The following is a 19801-nucleotide window of genomic DNA, read 5'->3' on the forward strand; positions in this document are numbered from 1 at the left end:
AAGCCAAGTAGAAAATACATCAGCCTATTGTAACAGATTCCATGGCTTCAGGCCGCCCAGTCAATGAAAGATCATATCCGTTTCTGTAAAAAAAAAACATTTTAATGAAAACTATTATACTTAATAATAAATCCTTATATAAAATTATTATTACATATTTTAAATTAAAAAAATATTATTTTAAAACATATTAACCATTTAAGATATTTAGCCTCTATATTACTATGTAATAAGCATAAAATTGAAAATTTTAATCCTACAAACTATTACTATATATACGTATAAATTACAATTTAAAATAAGAAAAAAAAAATAAACAAGTGAGATGAAAAATAAAGTTGAAAAAAGAAAAAAGATATGAACAACTGAAATGAAAAATAAAGTTGCTTATTTAGAGATATTTTGTAAGGTGGGTATAATTATTTTTAAAAAAATTATACCCATTTTACAAAATATGTGAAGAATAAGCAACTTTATTTTTCATCTCACTTGTTCATATCTTTTTCTTTCAAATTGTAATGCATAGAGAATTAAGTGATGCACTTGTCATGATGTACTTGAGTTCAATATGCTACAGGATACGATCTCATTCAACGAAAAGCTAATGTACAAAGTAATTATTGTTAAATCTGAAACTCGACCTCACACACTGATGCATGGAGAACGCAGTAATTAATAATATCTTACAAACAAAGAAATAGAGATTTGAACCTTTAATGTATCCTCAGCCCATTATAATATAACGTGAGCTCCACTCTAAGTGAAGACCGAATTTAGCAGTGGAGTGGACATGGGAAGACGCAGAGTGTTGGTACTGCTGAAGCGAAGTGCATTGGATCTGTACACCAATCTCCACAAAGATCCCAATATCACATCCCTTGTCCGCTCTGATCATCAGGTAAGTATGATATAGTCTTTTCTCTTCCAATGGCTGGGCGTAAGCCTTCACACCTGCAAACCCCCTATTTTTGGGGTGGCTGTTTGTTTTAGTTTTAGTTGGAATTGAGTGGCTTCAAGGGCATTGTTACGTGCTTGACGCTTTTAACTCAATTGTTTTCAAGTATTAACAGTCTTTAGACTTTATGCCATGCACAATTGATTGGTGCCGTGCTTGACGCTTTTAACTCGATTGTTTTCAAGTATTAACAGTCTTTAGACTTTATGCCATGCACAATTGATTGGTGCCATGCTTGACGCACCCCCCACTCCCTAAAACCCTAAACTCTCCCAGCTGCATTTTCATCATTGATTGAATTCCATGGGCCTTCTGAAATTTTAGTGTGATGAAATCTCAACAAAGCATAATGGATCCGTGGGTTCTGATCTACTTCTAGGAAAAGGCTTTCATAAAATTGACAAACATTTTAATCACGTTGATGACATACTTGGAATTATTCCAAAACCATACGTAAAACATCGGTACCCTGCAACTGGGCTGTACAGTGGTCAGTGTACATTACATGCTTATGAGATGTAGTCTAAGGGCAACTCTTAGTGTTCACACAGTTTCTATCAATTGCACAAGTGCAGGGGTACTAGCAGGTTGTCTACACGTTGATTTGGCAGACTTGTTATTGAAAATAATCTATTTGAACTAACAATTCTGGCGTAATTACCAAAAGAAGCAACTGATTGCCTCTGAAAAATTCAATGTTCCACAAAGACTCTGGGATGGGGAAACGCGGAGCGGGGATATGCACAAGGGGACATATAATGAAATGATAGTTTAACATTCACGAGACTAAAAATAGTCTATGGGACTATTAGTTCCCTGCTTTTCGTCTTTTGCAATTCAATCCTTTTCTTGTTCAAATTGATGATGAGCTGGCCCAACTTTCCAACAATCCCCTCACTGAAAAGACAATGCCAAGAAACCGATGCTAGCATATTCCCATAACTTTCTTTGATGTCTTTGAATGCATCACATTCCAAAATGAAATGTTTTTCCGATTCCACTGTCGGAGATGTGCAAAATCTACACATCCATTCTTCCCAAGCTTCTTTAGGCCTTTTCCACCATTCTGTTTCACACCAAAGTTGATGCGAGTTGGTTCTTACTTGAGCAATAAGAACCTTTGCCCTCCACGGAATGCTAACTCCAATGAACTCTTTTTGTTGTAGATCACACGTAGGTTTGAATTCCTCAATGTAATACTTCTTCTTTCTACCCAACTCTTTTCCCCATACCCATTTACGAAACTTGTCTATAACAAAATCCTTAGCTCCTTGTTATTTGTGGGATAGGAATTGAGGTAGATATTCCATTTTTGCATCCATATGTAGTTTTGTTTCATCCATGTTTTCTTTCTTTCACTCATGCCTTCATTGAAGATAACATTAGGCCATCTACCTACTCCCATTTGCTCAATTCGTTTTAGATATCTTATGAGCCGCATCATAGCAATTGCTTCGATGGGAGTTGCTCCTGTTTCACTCAACATTATCTCACAAATACCGATTATTTATTTATTTATTTTGAACTTGCTCATGATCAAGCGTTTTTGGATTTTCTCAGTTGGTTTCCATTTTGAGATGGGGGTGCTGCTAGCTCACAATTCACACCCATATAGCATCACTGGGCAAACTAGGAGTCCAAAAAGCGTTTTAGTCATTTTCCAATCCCATAACTCTGCCTCTCTACATCTGTTTTGAAGAGCATATAATGCTTTCCACCCTCCTAAAATTCTCTTCTTTCTGCAGTCCTCCCAATTAAGTTTGTTGTTGAAATCAATCCCGAGGTACTTGTACTCATTTACTTCTTCAAGAATGTTGCCTTCAAAGAAGAACGTATGTTGGCTCTGCTTCCTTTTATTAGAGAAAATCATTATTTTGGTCTTGCTAGTATCAACTGGCATCCCCACTTCTCTACAAAAATGCTCAAGGGCATATAGGTGCATTTGCAATCCATGGGCCGATTTAGAAACCAATACAAGATCATCCGCATATAAAAGAAGCTTTATCACAAACTCCCCCAACCGAACACCATGCCCACCTTGCAGATTTAGCCACTCTTCCAGTTTATCAAAATATAAGCCAAAAAGAGTAAGAGATAGAGGACAACCTTATTTGACCCCAATGTCACTTCTAAAGCTTTCTGAAATACCTGCTGAGGTTCTAATTTTGACTTTCACCTCTTCATAAAGTCTATGGACAATGGCTCTATAATGCAAAGGAATTTCAAGTTCTTCCATTCTACGCCACAACTTATCTCTAGGGATTGTGTCAAATGCCTTTTTGAAGTCAACAAAGCAGCAAAATGCTTCTTCTTTGTCCTCCCAAACCTTTTCAACAATGTGTCTCAACGTGATACCATGATCCACTGTAGAATGCTTCGGCCTAAAACCCGCTTGTCCTCTTGCCCTCTTTTCTTTTACTTCTGCCCACTTACTAATTCTATTTTCTACCATGCTGTCGAAAAGCTTTGCAAACAAAGGATTGATCATAATGGTTCTATAGTTGGAAGGATTATTAATGTCTCCACTTTTAAAAAGGGGTATTGCTAGGCTAGTTGTCCAGTCCCTTGGGAATCCTTGTTGAATGATGTTGTTGAATATTTCCATGATGTGCGGTGCAAGAGTGTTCATTCCCCATTTTAGATACTCTGCTTGAAGCTCAACCAAGTCATAGTCATAAATTTAGTGAATTTTCGTCATAGTCATAAAAATTATAAAATAAAAAATTATTAAAAATTTAATATATAAAAAAATAAAATCTCAAAAATATGTCAATAACTAAATATAAAATCTTAATAATTACGAAATGTACATCTAAAGACTAAATATGATCATCATTACTTACTAGACTATTATCATTTGACATTTTTGCATTGTAAATCTAAAAGTAAATTACTAAATTGAATCCATCATTTGACATTGTGCAATGTTCCTTCTAAATTTATCATTTGGCATGATGCAAGGTACATCTAAATTAAAATAAATAAATTCATTATCTGATAATTGAAATTATGCAATGTGCATCAAATTTTCAAAAACAATTAAAAGTAATTCATCATATGACAATGACATTGACATTATGTTGAAGCCTAAAAGAGCCATAGAATACTAAACTAAGAGTACACATAGAAAGCACTGAACAATGAAATACTAGTAAATTTCTCGAAAAGTACTAAATAATATTAATAAATACTAAGTCTTAAGTTCTAATATACTTTAAGTTTTTTATTTTTATTTTTGTTATTGTTTTTATTTTATTTTTTAAGTTTTAAATTTTAATATAATTTAATTAATTAATTAATTTAAGTTTTAACGAGTTTTAAGTTTTAATATAGTTTCATTTTTTCATTTTTGTTTTTGTTTTTTATTTTTATTTTTCATATATTTAAATTTGTATTTTTTTAAAATTTTTTAATGTTTTATAAAAATTATTAGACAAAAAAATGGGGGGATGCATATTCCCCCGCAAAGGAGTCGTGTTTCGTCGCCAGAAAAACGCCCCCTCGGAGTTCCCCCGAGTTTCCCCAAAAAGGGGACATGGGGGAAACATTTCCCCAGGAGTTTCCCCGTCCCCTGAGTGTGGGGGAGTGTCGGGGCGCGTCCCCCACCCTGGGGGATGCTTCTCCGTGGAACACTGGAAAAATTAGTCAGTGGATTGAGGACATTAATAAGACTATAGGATAAGATGACTTCAAGAATCAACATGCTACAACTAATCACCTTATTACTTTTGGAGTTATTGCCAAGGGTTGTAGAGACAAAAAAATTCATATGTTGTTGTGTTGGCTTTAGAAAAGCCTTCAACACTGTGCTTGAGCTATGGAATAGACCTGAAGAAACAGGTGTCCCTTTTGAGCTATGTAGCGTTGTGATTAGGATCTAGAAAGAGATTTTAAGTATGTATAAATATGAAATGTAATAGTGATTGCTTAAAAGACATTAATTATAATATTGGTGTTAAGCATGGGTGCTTCCCTTCTCCCACCTTTCTAATGTAGGAGCATCAATCCTAGGCAATCTATGTTGACTAGACCCCAAGGGGGTCATGAAATTTCCAAAGGGAAAGACATTTCCCTCCAATTGTAATTTATAAAATTAGGCTAACTAAAAGGGGGTCATGAAATTTCCAAAAGGAAAGACATTTCCCTCCAATGTAATTTGTAAAATTAGGCTAACTAATGTAATTATAAGTGTCCAGACTCTAGAGGAATGTAATATTCCTACTAGGAATTAATAGTGATAATCAAAACAAAAACACCACATGCAACACAAAAATTCAACATGCAATTAGATAGCCACAAATTTAGCCAAAAACTGTGCCAAGCTGAGCCATTTTATTATCAAAGAGGAGTGTACAATATATGTATGGAATATGTGCACCTGGGCTTGCTAAAGCAAGCTAGACAAACCCCAGGTGAGAAAATGTGCTGTCCGGATGTTGGAAAGTGCTTCCTCTTCAAGCTCTATGCTGGTCGTGGAAATCTGCTGCTGCTGGCTGGAAAGGGACTGTTGTTTGACCCCTCTAGAGTGCTCAAATTTTTTTGTAAAATTAACTGTGGGCTCTCCTCACCAAACCCACAAAGACCTAGAAAGGGTTGGGTCTAGTTCCAACCTTCCGAAATTACCCCCAATTAGTGCGAGTTCCTCCTCCAGCTGGGTAATTCGCACTACCTGAGAATTTGCTGCCAAAGCCCTTCAAAATAGTTGAGTAATTGCTTCAATAATTCTCCTTATGTCTCCTAGCAAAACTCAGCCTCAAACTCTCGGTCAAGCCTCCACAACCAATGCACTCCTCAAGTGACTGCGCAGGCCCAGTCAAGCCACCTCTGTGCATGCCCAGGAAGAAGAAATTCGGCTTGAAGAATGGCCACCCAATCTGCCCGCCAATCCACTGCAAAAAATGCTGCTAAATACCAAGGAAATGTGCCCCTAAATTCCCGGAATCAACTCTGCCCTGAAGCTCTCTCCCCACAAGAGTGCGTGGTCCCTTTCTGCGCCTAGTCTACTCCAAAGTAGCTCAAATCTCCCTATAGAATTCCTCCGGAACAACTCTACAAATGTAGCAAAGGCTCCCCTAGGGTGGCACTTGAAGTCCACTGAAGGAGTTGAGATCTCCCCTCAGAAATCTCATGTGCTGAACAACACTCGTAGACTTGGCTCAACAACTCAAGTGTACAAGAGAGTTTGTTTGTCAAATGATCAAAAGCCCCCAAATGATGCCTTCTCCTCCTATTTATCATTGAGCTCTCTCTCTCTCTCTCTCTCCATGTGGGCCCCATACATTGACCCCTTCTTCTCCCTCTCTCTCCACAAGTGTGTTTTTCTCCAAGGGGTGCATATTCCTCTTGGGGTGGCCCCCACCTTCCACTAGGAATTTGATTTGCCTCCTTTTTCCTATGTTGGAGCCTCCTTAAGCCAAAAATTCCAAGTGGGGTCCTCCTAACCCACTTTTCCTAAGTCTAAGATGGAAAAACTTCAAAATTGGCAAAAATGGTAATTTACTTAGCAAAATTGCTAAGTAGGAATATCACAATCCTTCTTGTCCAAATTTTGCTTGTCCCCAAGCAACTGCAGTGATGGGTTTTAGAGCACTTATTCCCCTTCCCAAGTGGCATCCTCCTCTGGCAAGTCCTTCCACTTCACCAGAAACTCCCAAATCGTCCTGTTCCTGAGCCTCCTCTCTCTCACCTCCAAAATAGCCTCCGGTAACAACACCAAATGCCCCTCATCATCCAAAGGGGGGTAAATCAGTAGTCGTTGTCACTTGTTGTCCCAAAGCCTTTTTCAGGCATGAAACATGAAATACATTGTGCACCTTGCTCCCAAGTGGGAGCTCCAGCTCATAGGCCACCTCTCCAACCCGCCTGGTCACCCTGTAAGGCCCATAGAAACGTGGTTTGAGCTTCTCAGCTCCCTTCTGCTTCAGAGTGGACTACCTGTATGGTTGGAGCCTCAGAAAGACTAAGTCCCCAACCTCAAAATGCCTCTCAACCCTGTGCTTGTCTGCATATATCTTCTGCTGATTTTGGGTTGTCTGTAAATTATCCTTGAGAGCCCTAAGGATGTCCTGGCTCTCCTGTATCCAATCTTTGGCCCCTAGGGCCCTGCTGTCTCCAAACACCAAATCAACAAATGTCAGAGCATCATAACCATACAAAGCATGAAATGGAGACATACCTATCGACATGTGGAACATGGTGTTGTAGCAGTACTCTCCAAGGTGAAGCCACTTCACCCATGCGCGCTGCTGCCCGGTCACATAGTTGCACAAGTACCCCTCCAACCACTTGTTCACAATCTCTGTCTGGCCATCGGTTTGTGGGTGATAACTGGTACTGGGTGTGAGCTCAGTCCCCACTAACCGAAACAACTCCTGCCAGAATCCCCCCATAAATCGACTGTCCTTGTCACTCACTATGGTCTTGGGGAGACCATGCAGCCTAAACACCTCCCTGAAAACAACTCAGCCACCTATGAAGTTGATGACTAGGAGGGTATGGCGAAGAAATGGGCGTACTTGGTCAACCTGTCGACCACTACATATATGCAGTCCTGCTCCTGTGCTGCTAGCAACCTTATATTAAAATCCATGGATATACTCTCCCATTTCCTCTCAGGAATGGGAAGAGGCTGCAATTATCCCGCGTCCTTTGGCAAGTATCACACTCCTGTATGTGCCTCAGAACATCCCCCTTGAGGCCCCTCCACGTGAAACACTCCCGGATAGCTCGGTATGTCTTGAGGAAACCCTAATGTCCTGCTAGTGGAGAGTCATGCGCAGCTTGCATAATCCTCTCCCTCAACTACGAACCAGGTACCAAATAGATCTAGTTCTTGTAGTAGATCACTTAATCCATCACACAGAACCGGTCATCTGCATGGGTGCCATGACCATCTAAAGATCTCACAAGCCTGCTTGTCCTTAGAGTACTCTACCAGCAACTGCGCCCTCCAATCCTAGCAGATACTCATAAGGGATAATGTTGCGGGCCTCCTAGATAAAGCATCAGCTACTACATTCTACTTGCCCTTGACATACTCTATGTCAAAATCGTAGGCTTCGATCTTGCTGACCCACTTCTGTTGCCTCTTGTTGAGCTCTCTCTGCTCCAAAAGGAATCGAAGAATGTTGTGATTAGTCTTCACCCTGAACCTGTTGCCCACTAGATACTGTCGAAATTTGGCCAACGCATGCATGATGGCCAACATCTCCTTGTCATATATAGAATAAAGCCTCTCATGACTAAGGAGTTTTTGACTCTCCAATGCTATGGGGTGCCCACCCTGCATCAAAACAACCCCAACACCCTCACTGGACGCATCACACTCCAGTACAAACGGCTGTGAAAAATCTGGCAGCGCTAACACCAGACAACTGCTCATCACCTGTTTGAGGCGCTCAAAAGCCCCCTGCGCTACATTTGTCCACTCAAACGCACCTTTCTTGGTCAGATCGGTGAGGGGTGCTGCCAACTGTGAAAACCCCTTCACGAACTTCCTGTAATAGGTGCAGATGCCCAAAAATCCCCATAGCTCAGTCACACTCCTGGGTGTAGGCCAATCCAGTATGGCCCTGATCTTCTCTTGGTGCACACACACCCCATCCTCTCCGATGATGTGGCCAAGGTATAACATCTTTGTCAGTCCAAAATCACATTTGGACACCTTGGCGTATAACTGCTACTCCTCAAGAATACGAAGCACCTCCTCCAAATGCCTCAAGTGCTCCTCCCAAGTCCTGTTATAGATCAAGGTTTCATCGAAGAACACCAACACGAACCTGTGAAGTTGCTTGTGGAACATGTGGTTCATGCAAGATTGGGGGGTAGTAGGGACATTGGTTAGCTCGAAGGGCATCAACAAAAACTTGAAATGCCCATAATGGCATCAGAAAGCTGTCTTTGGGATGTCCTACTCCTGAACTTTGATTTCGTGGTAGCCCGAGCGCAAATTAATCTCAGAGAAGTATTTAGCTCCTCTAAGCTCGTCCATCAGCTCATCTATGTGTGAAATCGGGTACCAGTGCTTCAGCGTCTTCTTGTTCAATGCCCAGTAGTCAATACGCATGTGGAGGGTCCCATCCTTCTTCTTCACCAGCACAACTGAAGAAGCGAAGGGACTCGAACTTGTCCTGATGTGTCCCAAGGCCAACAACTTGTGTATGCCACACTCAACCTCATCCTGGTAAGCTTTGGGATTTTGGTATGGAGGGGTGATCATTGCATGCATGCCCTCCTCTAACTCAATCGTGTGCTCAAATCCCCTGTTAGGTGGCCTGCCTGGAGGAATGTCTCCAAAAATTGTTGGGTACCTATCCAAAATCTCCTAGATGTCTGGGTGTACTGGCCATGGCTGAGCCCCTGCCTCTGTAATCCTGAGCTCCACTGCCCACTCTATATCTCCATGTTGTAAATCAACCTCCATCCGATGCGCTGACACCATTTGTGGTGGGTACGAATGCATCCCTCTCAACAACACCAGCTTCCCATCTAGCCCCATGAACTCCATCTCCAATTTCTTCCAGTCTATGGTGACTCGTCCCAAGGAATAGAGCCACTGGACACCCATGACTATGTTGGTGTTCAGAACATCGACCACAAAGAAGTGATTGGTCATAGAGTAATTCCCCATAGTCATTGTCAGACTAGGGACGTATCTGGTGCACTGCATAGTCCTGTCTCCTGACACTAGGAATGAAACCCCCTCAAAGCACTCAGTCTGTATGCGTCTCTGCTCCACCATTTGTGTGTAAATAAAATTGTGGGTTGCCCCATTGTCCACCAAGACTGCTACACCCTGTCCTTGCACCGTGCTCCTGATCCTCAACATGAGATATTTGGGGACTCCCCTCAGTGAAGTGATGACCTCTCCAGTGGGTTTGAAGAGGTCTCCATCAAGTGGGGGTGGTGCTCCTCCTCCTCCACTACCTCCAATGGTCTGCAACTCACCACCTCCTACATCATCCTCCTACTCTACACCATCCTCCGACTCATTATCAAAAAACACCTCTATATAATGGGCCTTGCCCTTGGTACACCTATGCCCAGGTGCCCATGGCTCCTAGCAAGTGAAGCACAACTTCCTCCTACGGAGGTCTCTCCGGGTTTCCACATCCAGCTGCCCACCCCCGTGAACTTCTCTCTGTGGTGGGAGTGTAGTGTCATGACCCCTTTGTGGGAAAGGAGCTTGTGGTGGAACTGGTGCCCTAGTCTTAGGAATTGCGTCTTACAAATCCCTTGTGCGATTCACTGCCTCTTGTAAAGTAGCAGGCCTACTTGCCCTCACTAGCCCATGCAAGGGCTCAACCAAACCCTCCACAAAGGTGTAGACCCTCCTGGCATCTAACAAATCCGACACCATCACCGACACCCTCAAGAACTCTGCAATGTAATGCTCGAGGCTGCTTATATACTTGAGCTGAGTCAGCTCTCGGAAATGTGCCTCCGGATCCCTCTTGTCAAAACGCTCCACAAACCTCCGTGTGAAGTCCTCATAGGAAGTCACGCTGACATGCCCCTTAAGTGGTGATAGGATTGTATAATGAGTACTTTATGAATTTCTTACAAAATCAGGGAATTAAGTATTTTAGGAGATTCAAAAATCCATATAATGAAATCATCTTAAAAGAAATTCTCCTTTTTAAAGAAAATTCTTATGTGTTAAACATTAAACAAACTAGTTACCCAACCATCATATTGGAAAAGGTCTTAAAATGTTCCTTATCCCAATAAAAACAAAGATATTTGCAAACAACTCATAAGTATCAGCCATGTCCAAGGAAACGACGATCACATCTAAGGAAGCAACAATTGTGACTAAGGAAACAACAACTACGACTAAGGAAACAACAACCGTAAAAATGATGCTGTGACTAAGGAAACAACAACTGTGAAAACGACGCTGTGACTAAGGAAACAACAACTGTGATAATGGTGCTGTGACTAAGAAACAACAACTGTGATAATGGTGTTGTAACTAAGGAAAACAACCATTGAATAAACAACATTATGACTTAGGCATAGCAATTGCAGCAACATCGTAACAACAACGTTTAAAAAAAAAATGATTGCAATGTTTCCCAAATTAAAGAAAATATACACACCATAAGAAAATAAAGACTATATGCATTATGTACATGGCAATAAGGGGTTTCAAAGAAAATTTACTTGATTGTGGCCGTGAGGACACCCCCCCGCTCATCTACAACCTGCAAGTTTGCATCATTATTGATTTCATGAAGAAATGATTCTTTTGTAAGTGGCTGATGGTACAAGCGAAGTTGGTGACCATTAACGAGAAAATAAATGCCAGAATTGTTAATCGGAGTAAGGCATACTGTACCATTATCATAACCTTCATTAACTTCGTAAGGACCCAACCACCTTGTTTGAAGCTTACCTTGGAAGTCGTGAAATCTGGAATAGTATAACAACGCCCAATCCCCCTTTCGAAAGGTCTTCTTTTTAATCAAATGATTGTGCCACTTAGCTCTTTGTTGCTGAATTATAGTTGTATGTTGGAGAGCGACAAGGCACGTTTCATCCATGTCATTGAGTTGTTGAAGGCGCTGTTTTTGTGCTTCCAAAAGGTCTAGACCGACTTCCTCGGCAGTTCTAAGAGTCTTAACTTCAAATTCAATCGGAAAAATAGGCTCCTTACCAAAAACAAGTTGATATGGTGAAAAAATGGTAGTATTATGCTAGGTTGCCCGATAGGCTCACAAGGTTTCCGAGAGTTTAGAGGCCCATTATCGGCGATTTGTAGACACTGTCTTAGTTAGGATTCCTTCCAAGACTTTATTTGTGCTTTCCACTTGACTGTTTGCTTATGGATGGTAAGGTGAAGTAACTCTATGTTTGATGTGATACTTTTGCAGGGTTGCAGAGATTTTATGGGTCGTAAACTGTGATCCTTTGTCGGTTACAAGTTCTCAAGGAAAACCATATCAGACAAACAGTTCAAATAGAAAGTTGATGACTACTTCTTATGTGGCTCTCGAGATTGCTACCGCCTCCACTCATTACGTAGTCCTTGCATACTAGAATATACGATTTTTGGTTTGAAGGCGGATTGATATGACCTACAAGGTCCATCACCCATCTCTCGAATGGTTCCAATACAAGCTGTGGCTGGAGAGGCATTTGGTTGCACTGAATGAGATGGTCCACCCTTTGACAACTATTGCAACTTTGGACATATTTCTTGGCATCTTTAAATATCATGTGCCAAAAATAGCCCATTTGCAATACTTTATGCCCAGTCTTGCAGTCGACAAAATGACCTCCACAAGGTTCATCGTGGCAAGCCCTGAGGATGTCATAGATCTCGTCCTCTCTAATGCACCTGCGAACTTGGAGATCTACCCCTGTATGGAAGAGATAACCATGTATCCATGAGAATCGAGCACTTTGTTGAATAATGTGCTTCTTTTCCAAGGGTGATAAATGTGATGGCAGTTTTCCAGCCGCTAGATAGTTTGCAATGTCAGCGTACCACAATGTTTTGACAGTCACAACAAACAAATGTTCATCCGGGAATTGATCTTCCACTGGTGAGGAATCAATTGCAAGTGGAATTCTTGACAGGAAATCTGCAACATGGTTCTCCTTTCCCGGTCGGTCCTTTATAGTGATGTCAAATTCCTGTAACAAAAGTAACCAACGAGTTACTCTGCCATTGGTAACAGTTTTATTAGCTAAATATCAAATAGCAGAATGATCAATATACAAGAAAACTGGATAGCCTATTATATAATGACAGAATTTGTTTATAGCATAGACGACATCCATAGATTCTTTTTTCTGTCACAGTGTAATTTAGTTCTGCAGGTGTTAAGTTTGCTAATATAATAAATTGCATAAGGTTTCTTATCCTCTTTTTATCCTAAAACTGCCCTTGTCACTGTATCAGATGCATTTGAAGATATGTGGAATGGGAGGCTCCAATATGGTCCCCGCAACACAGGTGTTGTTGATACTAGCTTCTTCAGTTCTGCAAAAGCAATATCACACTTATATGTGCATTCAAACTTCACATGTCCAGTTAATGCATACAATGACGCTGCAATTTTTGCAAAATGTGCTATGAAACGATGATAGTATCTAGCGTAACCAAGGAAGCTACGTATCTCTGTTGGTGTACGAGGAAGAGGGAGTTTAAGGATTACCTTGATTTTAGTCGGATCTGCATACCTGCAGCATAAATAAAGTGTCCCAAAACTACACCTTCTGTCATCAACAATATGACATTTCTCATTATTGAGGCATAGTTTGGTAGCTATACATCTTACAAGAACCTTTTCCAAATTATCCAAAGCTTCATCAAATTCGTAACCATAAGGAGTAAAATCATCCATGTAAAGTTCAAGTCCATCATTAATTAGATCAAAAAATATACTCATAATTGCCCTTTGAAAAGTAGCTGGTGCATTGCAAAGCTCGAATGGCAAGACTCTGTATGCAAATGTCCCCATGGACAAGTGAACATAATTTTGTCTTGATCCTCCTGAGCAATTTGAATCTGATTGTAGCCACTGATTCCATACAAGAAGGAAAAATATTTCTTCCCGGCAAGTGTATCAAGAACTTGGTCTACAAAAATTGGAGGGGAAAATGGCCTTTTTGTGTGGCCTTGTTTAATTCCCTGTAATCTACACAAATCCTCCATTTTCCATTCTTTTTAGGGACTACAACCAATGGGGAGACCCACTGGCTGTCAGATATAGGGTATATGAAGTTGACATCAAGTAGTTTCTGGAGTTCTTGCTTGACTATGTCTCTAAGATGTGGATTCAATCTTCTTTGTGGCTGACGAATAGCTCGAGTATCTTTTTCAATGTAGATGTGGTGTGCACATAGCTCTGGATCGATGCCTTTCATGTTTGCATAATCCCAAGCAAAGGTTGTTTTGTATTTTTGAAGGATTTGTATCAATTTTTCATGCTGAAAGTTATCAAGACTGGCACTAATGTTTAGTATTTTTCCTGGTTCAATTTCAACAGGGATACTATTATGGACTGCTATTGTGGGTATGTGGTCATTGTTTAGTTCTTCCATTGGATCTCCTTGGGCTTCATTATTGAGTACGACTTTGAACATTTGACATGTTGGATGTCCTACAATGGAGGGCTGATTGATAAAAGCATTGATTGTGTCATGCTCAGTCTGTCTCTTGAAAATAAGAGCTTTGTCAATGTTAAGCGGAGAGCGTAGTATGCCTTCTTCGTACTCAAGAGGAAGCCATTGAAGCTTGTTAGATGATATGCCGGGTTTAGCAGGTGGGTATAGTATAAGGTTCTTAATGGCAGTTCCTTTGGCAATAGTCATGCTACCAGTCCTACACCTAATGTACGCATCAGCAGTGGCGAGCCACAATTTGCCCAATATGAGAGGGTGTCCTTCCAACTTGTTTTTAGGATTAAGACCAAAAAATCTACCGGATACTCCCAAGAATCCGTAGAGACAATAATATCATCCAGGGTCCATTTTGGCTTTATCATGGATCTGTCAGCTAACTCCAACATGGTTGGGGTTGGTTTTATTGTGTTTATTCCAAGGAGGGCACAGGTTTCAAGTATTATGATGTTTATAACAACTCCCAAGTCCACTAGAGTATTTGGAAAGCTGAGACCTTAAATTTGAATGGTGACCACGGAGTTTCCGGGATCATCGTATTTGATGGGTACCTGCTTTCTTAAAATAAGGTCAGAAAGTTTCCCAATGACATGCACTGTAGGAGGGTTTTTGGTTTTCTTCCATGTTTCTTGACACAGAGCTTTGATAGTTTTAACGTAAATAGGTATGTCTCTAATAACTTGGAGAAGAGGAATTTTAATACACAGGTTTTGTAACTCCCCTACGAGATCAAATTCAGGATATGTGAATGGTCTTACTATGGCCAATCTCTCTAGAAATGGAGGAGCAACATCTGTAACTTTATTGGGTTCTTGATTCTTAATCAGTTTACTAGGTGATTCTGTTTTAGTGATAATCACAATAGAAGGGGGTTTTTCTGACTGATGCTGCTCTTTGGTAGAATTTTCATCTTTTGATTACTCTAAGTTCCTTGGGGGGTCCTCTGGAAAAATGGTCCACCCAGATCTTAAGCGGAGTTCATTACATTCTAAGGACGGAGGACAACAGTGAGAAGTGTTAAGGATTTCTAAAAGCTACATATGCCTATTGTTTGGATTTGGATTTGGCTGCGCAGGTAACTTAGGGCATAACGAAAGTGGAGAGTTTGGTGGTAACTGAAATGGTGGTTGTAACAGTTGTAGCGATGGTTGTGATTGAGGTAGCGTACCCAATGATTGATTGATAGGTCCGGAGGGGCACTGCCAGTTTTGGGACCACATTGGCCCCTGAGTAGGCTAGTTTAACCTTTGTGAAGGATACAAATTACTTTGTGGATTCTGCCATGGGGGTGCAGAATATTGTTGGTTTGACTAAGAAGGTCCAGGAAATGATTGATTTAACCAAGGTGATGGAGGATATGGTTGAGAGGTTACTAGGCGATCTTGGAATGTTGTTGGCCCTGCCAAGTTAGTCTAGGAAATTGCTGTTGACTATATTGTCTAGGAAAAATCATGGAAGGGTCCTAAACTGTACCTGTAGGACAGTTTTGCCACTGTAGCGACTGTGCCATGAAATATGCAGGTTCTAGCTCTCCTTCAACTTCCTTAAATACGATCTTCAATCCAGGAAGAGAGGGACAACGATCAATAGAGTGTTCTTTGGTACAGATAACACAAAGCTCAATTGTATCTAGTGGGCATTCCTTACAGCCATGCTTCCATCGGCAACGAGGGCAAAAAATTGCCAATGCTTGTTCTGCTTTACCTGCAGGACGTTCAATTGTGTAGTCAGTGTGCTTAATATATAAGTTTTAAAATTTTCTAATAGATTACCAATTTCTGCATGCGTGACTCCTCTGCCTACATTTCTACTGGTTTCGCTGAGTGGATCACAATTTCCGAGCTTAGTTTGTGTGCTCCCACACGAACACCTGATACACAATTTCACAATATCATCATACTCTTCTTTAAAAATATCACCCTACCCCATTAGGTTAAGTGTTTCTATCCATTCATCCTTCATTCCCCTAATTAAGACAATTTTCAGTACTTCTTTAGGTAGAGTGGTGTATGGCGATCTTTGCAAGTTATATTGGAACCTCTCTATATATTCTTCTAAGGTTTCATCTTCCTTAAATGTCATTTTGAATATTTCTTCCTTTAAATCTCTGGATCGGCAATAATCTTGATATTTAGTAAGAAAGGCTTGTTTCATCTGATCCCATGAGTTAATAGTACTGCCCCTTAATCCCATGAACTAGCGTAGTGTTGCTCCCTTTAAAGTGGAAGGAAACAACTTTAGTTTCTGGGGATCAGTGGTGTAGTCATATCCTCGACATAGAACGAGGCCGGAATTTCAGGAGGCTAACTTTGACCAGCGTTGACCCTGTTTGATTTCAGTTTTGTGAGGGAGACTTCTGTTTGGGTAGGCTGCTGTTTTGGGCACAAAAATCGAGGTAGTTTGACCCTTGCATTGACCAGTGTTCACTGCCCTAATTCAGGTTGTTGCATTGAATTTTGTTGACTAGATTTGATTGGTTATTTTCAGACTGTTTTGGGCTACATTATCTCGTTGTTGGAGGCCGAGTTGACCAAGGTTGACCGAGTTGGTTTGGAGGTCAATTTCAGCCTTGTTGACCAACGTTGACTTTCTAGTTAGGGCTTTCTGTTTCTGCTATATTGACTGATCAGTTTGGGCAAGTGAATATTGTAAATTGTACTCTCTCTTTGTTGAACTTTTGAAGAATTATAAGAAGAATTGATGAAGGGTTTCCTAACATTGGGGTTTGTCCCTGGCTGGTGCCATATCTTGTGTCTCTTGTGTTGGCTTGGCTTCTACTGTTATTGTTTATGTTCTATCTGCATTTTACTATCATGTTGATGTGATTGCTATACTGGATATGATATTGGGCTAATAAAGAAAATTGAAGTAAATTGCTCTAAGCATAGAACATACCATTGTTATCCTAACATTAACATGCTATCAGAGCTGAGGTGAAGACAAAGCCCAAGCAAGTGTGAAGAGAAATCACTAAGAGGAGCAATCACTAATCAAGAACAAGTCTCAATGGCCTCCACATCTTACTTCAAGTCTGATGATAAGCTTCAGGATAAGTCTGATTATCATGCATGGAAGATGTCTCTTGATTTGACTTTAGAAGAGCAAGATGTCATGGATTATGTGCAGGGAAAGATTTCAGAACCTCCTTCAAATGCACTAGCTGTTGCTAAGACAAAGTACAAGAAGGGTGAAGTCAAAGCCAAGAAGATCATTAGGGATTCCATTCATAAGCACTTAGTTTCTTACATCTCCGATTTGAATGCATCAAAGGAGATATATGACAGGTTGGTTGGCATGTTCAAATCTAGCAATGCAAGTCAAATTCTTTTCCTCAAAAACAAGCTGAAGGATATAAAGAAGGGAAAAGGTGAGGATATTCAATCCTACTTCATGAGGGTTACCGAAATAAAAAATGATCTTCTTTCGATTAGTGAAGCTATTGCTGAGAGGGAGCTCACTCTCATTGCCCTTGTAGGTCTTCCTCCTGAATGGCATGTGTTCAACACTACTATTCTCAATAACGACAAAATTCCAGGTTTTGAAGAATTGCTGACTAGATGTTCTTAAGAAGAAACAAGGATGATGGAATTGGAGATGCCTTCGAATAGGAATAATCCTACTGCATTCTCCGCTCATGCCAAGAGGAAGAACAATGCAGGTTCAAAGAAGCAAAGTCAAGGAAGACCGGGATTCAAAAATGGAAGGAAGGGAAGATGCTTCGTTTGCAACAAGTTTGGTCACTATGCCAGGGAGTGTCCAAATAGAAGGGACACATCTCATGATGATGATCACAATCATTCCAGGGGCAACAAAAACAATCAAAGGAATGGCAGGTTCAACAACAAAGGGAAAAGGAATGCTTCCGCTACTCAACTTGGAAATGATCGAGCTTCTAAAAGAACAAGAAACTCCAGGTATGATGAGTCTAATGTTGTAAATTCTAAGCAAAAGGAATTTTATCTTATATCTGCCCTCTCTACTGCCTCTCCTTCGGATACTTTGGGAAATTGGTTGATTGATAGTGGTGCCTCAAGGCACTTCACCGGGTACAAGGAAGCTCTTTCAAATCTAATAGAGAAGGATACAAATTTGGAAATTATCCTTGGAGACAATGCCACCTATCCCGTGAAGGGAGTTGGGAATGTTACCCTTCAATTGAATCAAGGTAACACCGTTCATCTTCAAGAAGTACTATATGTACCTGATCTAAAGAAGAATCTAGTGTCTATCTCGGCGATGGAAGACAAAGGATTCAAGGTGGCATTCATCGATGGAAAGGTACGTGTGTGGAAAAGAAATTTCAAAGAAGCATTTACTCTTGGATTCAGGGTTGACAATTTATATCAAGTTGGAGGAAGTCCATTGGGAGCCATGTCTTGCGACACATCTCTTCAATCCGAACTATGGCACCGAAGGTTTGCTCATCTTCACTATAAGGCTCTACCCGATGCAAGGAAGATGGTTACAGGTATGCCCGAATTCAAAATAGAGCATGAAGGTGTATGTCAGGGATGTGCCGAGGGAAAACATACAAGGGGACCATTCCCCTCAAGTGATAGCAAGGCCACAAACATTTTGCAATAGGTTCATTTTGATCTATTTGGTATGTTGCCCGTGACGTCATTAGGAGGATATTTATATTATGCTGTCTTTGTGGATGACTTCTCTCGTAAAACTTGGATATATTTCTTGAAGAAGAAGGACGAAATATTCTCATGGTTCCGTGCCTTCAAAGCCTTGGTGGAAAATCAAACAGGGAAGAAGATCAAGATATTGAGGACCGATAATGGAACCGAGTATGAGTCAAATGAATTCAATGACTATTGCAAGGAAGTTGGCATTAAGAGGGAGACTACTACTGCATATACTCCTTAGCAAAATGGTATTGCTGAAAGAAAGAATCGTTCCATTATAGAAGCCACTTGTGCCATGCTTCATGATCAAGGACTTCCAAAGTTCCTATGGGGAGACGCTGCCAACATTGTTGTGTACTTTCAAAATCGATGCCCTCATCAAACATTGGACTCCAAAACTCCTGAAGAAGTTTTCACTGGTAAGAAACCTTATGTTTCTCATTTTAGATTTTTTTGGTAGTCCTGTATACTTTCATGTGCTAAAGAAAAGAGAAGTAAATTGGAGGCATCTGGGAAGTAAGGAACTTTTGTGGGATACAGTGAAACTTCTAAGGCATATAGAATCTATGTGCCTGGTCAAAGAGAAGTAGAGTTGAGTCATGATGTCACCTTTGATGAGGATGCTGCCCTAAGGAAGATTAGCAACCTTCCTATTCCAAGGAAGGACAAAGAAGCAGATGCAGTAAATCAGGGAGATTTGCAAGATTAGTCGATGCCCGATGTTGAAGAACCGATGGATCCCATTGATCCTCCTCCTCCAAAAGGAGACCCTCATGGTTGAGGGAAACTCTCGAAGATGCTGAGAGACATGTTGCACCGAGGGGGACATTTCGTGAAAGAAAGAAGCCTAATAGGTACCAAGGGTACTTAACTGCTATGAGCACCATTATTCAGTCTGAACCTTGCTCATTCGAAGAAGTTGTGAAGCAACAAGTATGGAAGGATTCTATGAACGAAGTGTACGAGTCAATTATGAAGAATGATGTCTGGGATGGGTCCCTAGAAGACAAATTTGTTGTCACCTCTAAATGGCTCTACAAGATCAAGCGTGGTGCTGATGGAAGTGCTAAGAAGTTCAAGG

The 19801-nt window shown here is 40.7% G+C and overlaps 1 protein-coding gene across 2 annotated transcripts in view; it reads left to right on the forward strand.

Annotated features, from left to right (window-relative positions):
- Positions 1-609: 609 nt before the first annotated feature.
- The window catches only part of NADK3 (NAD(H) kinase 3), a 194212-nt gene continuing 175020 nt past the window's right edge, over positions 610-19801 (forward strand). The window contains exon 1 of one of the 2 annotated variants that reach the window (XM_089416242.1): positions 610-898. In XM_089416242.1, the coding sequence (XP_089272368.1) occupies positions 791-898 (108 nt within the window). In that variant the 5' untranslated portion in view covers positions 610-790. The remainder of the gene's footprint in view (positions 899-19801) is intronic. The other variant, XM_089416241.1, reaches the window with a different exon arrangement.

The sequence above is a fragment of the Pinus tabuliformis genome, chromosome 3_2 (assembly GCF_031772625.1).
Source record: "Pinus tabuliformis cultivar Carrire ecotype Pingquan chromosome 3_2, CPIR1, whole genome shotgun sequence".
NCBI lineage: Eukaryota > Viridiplantae > Streptophyta > Pinopsida > Pinales > Pinaceae > Pinus > Pinus tabuliformis.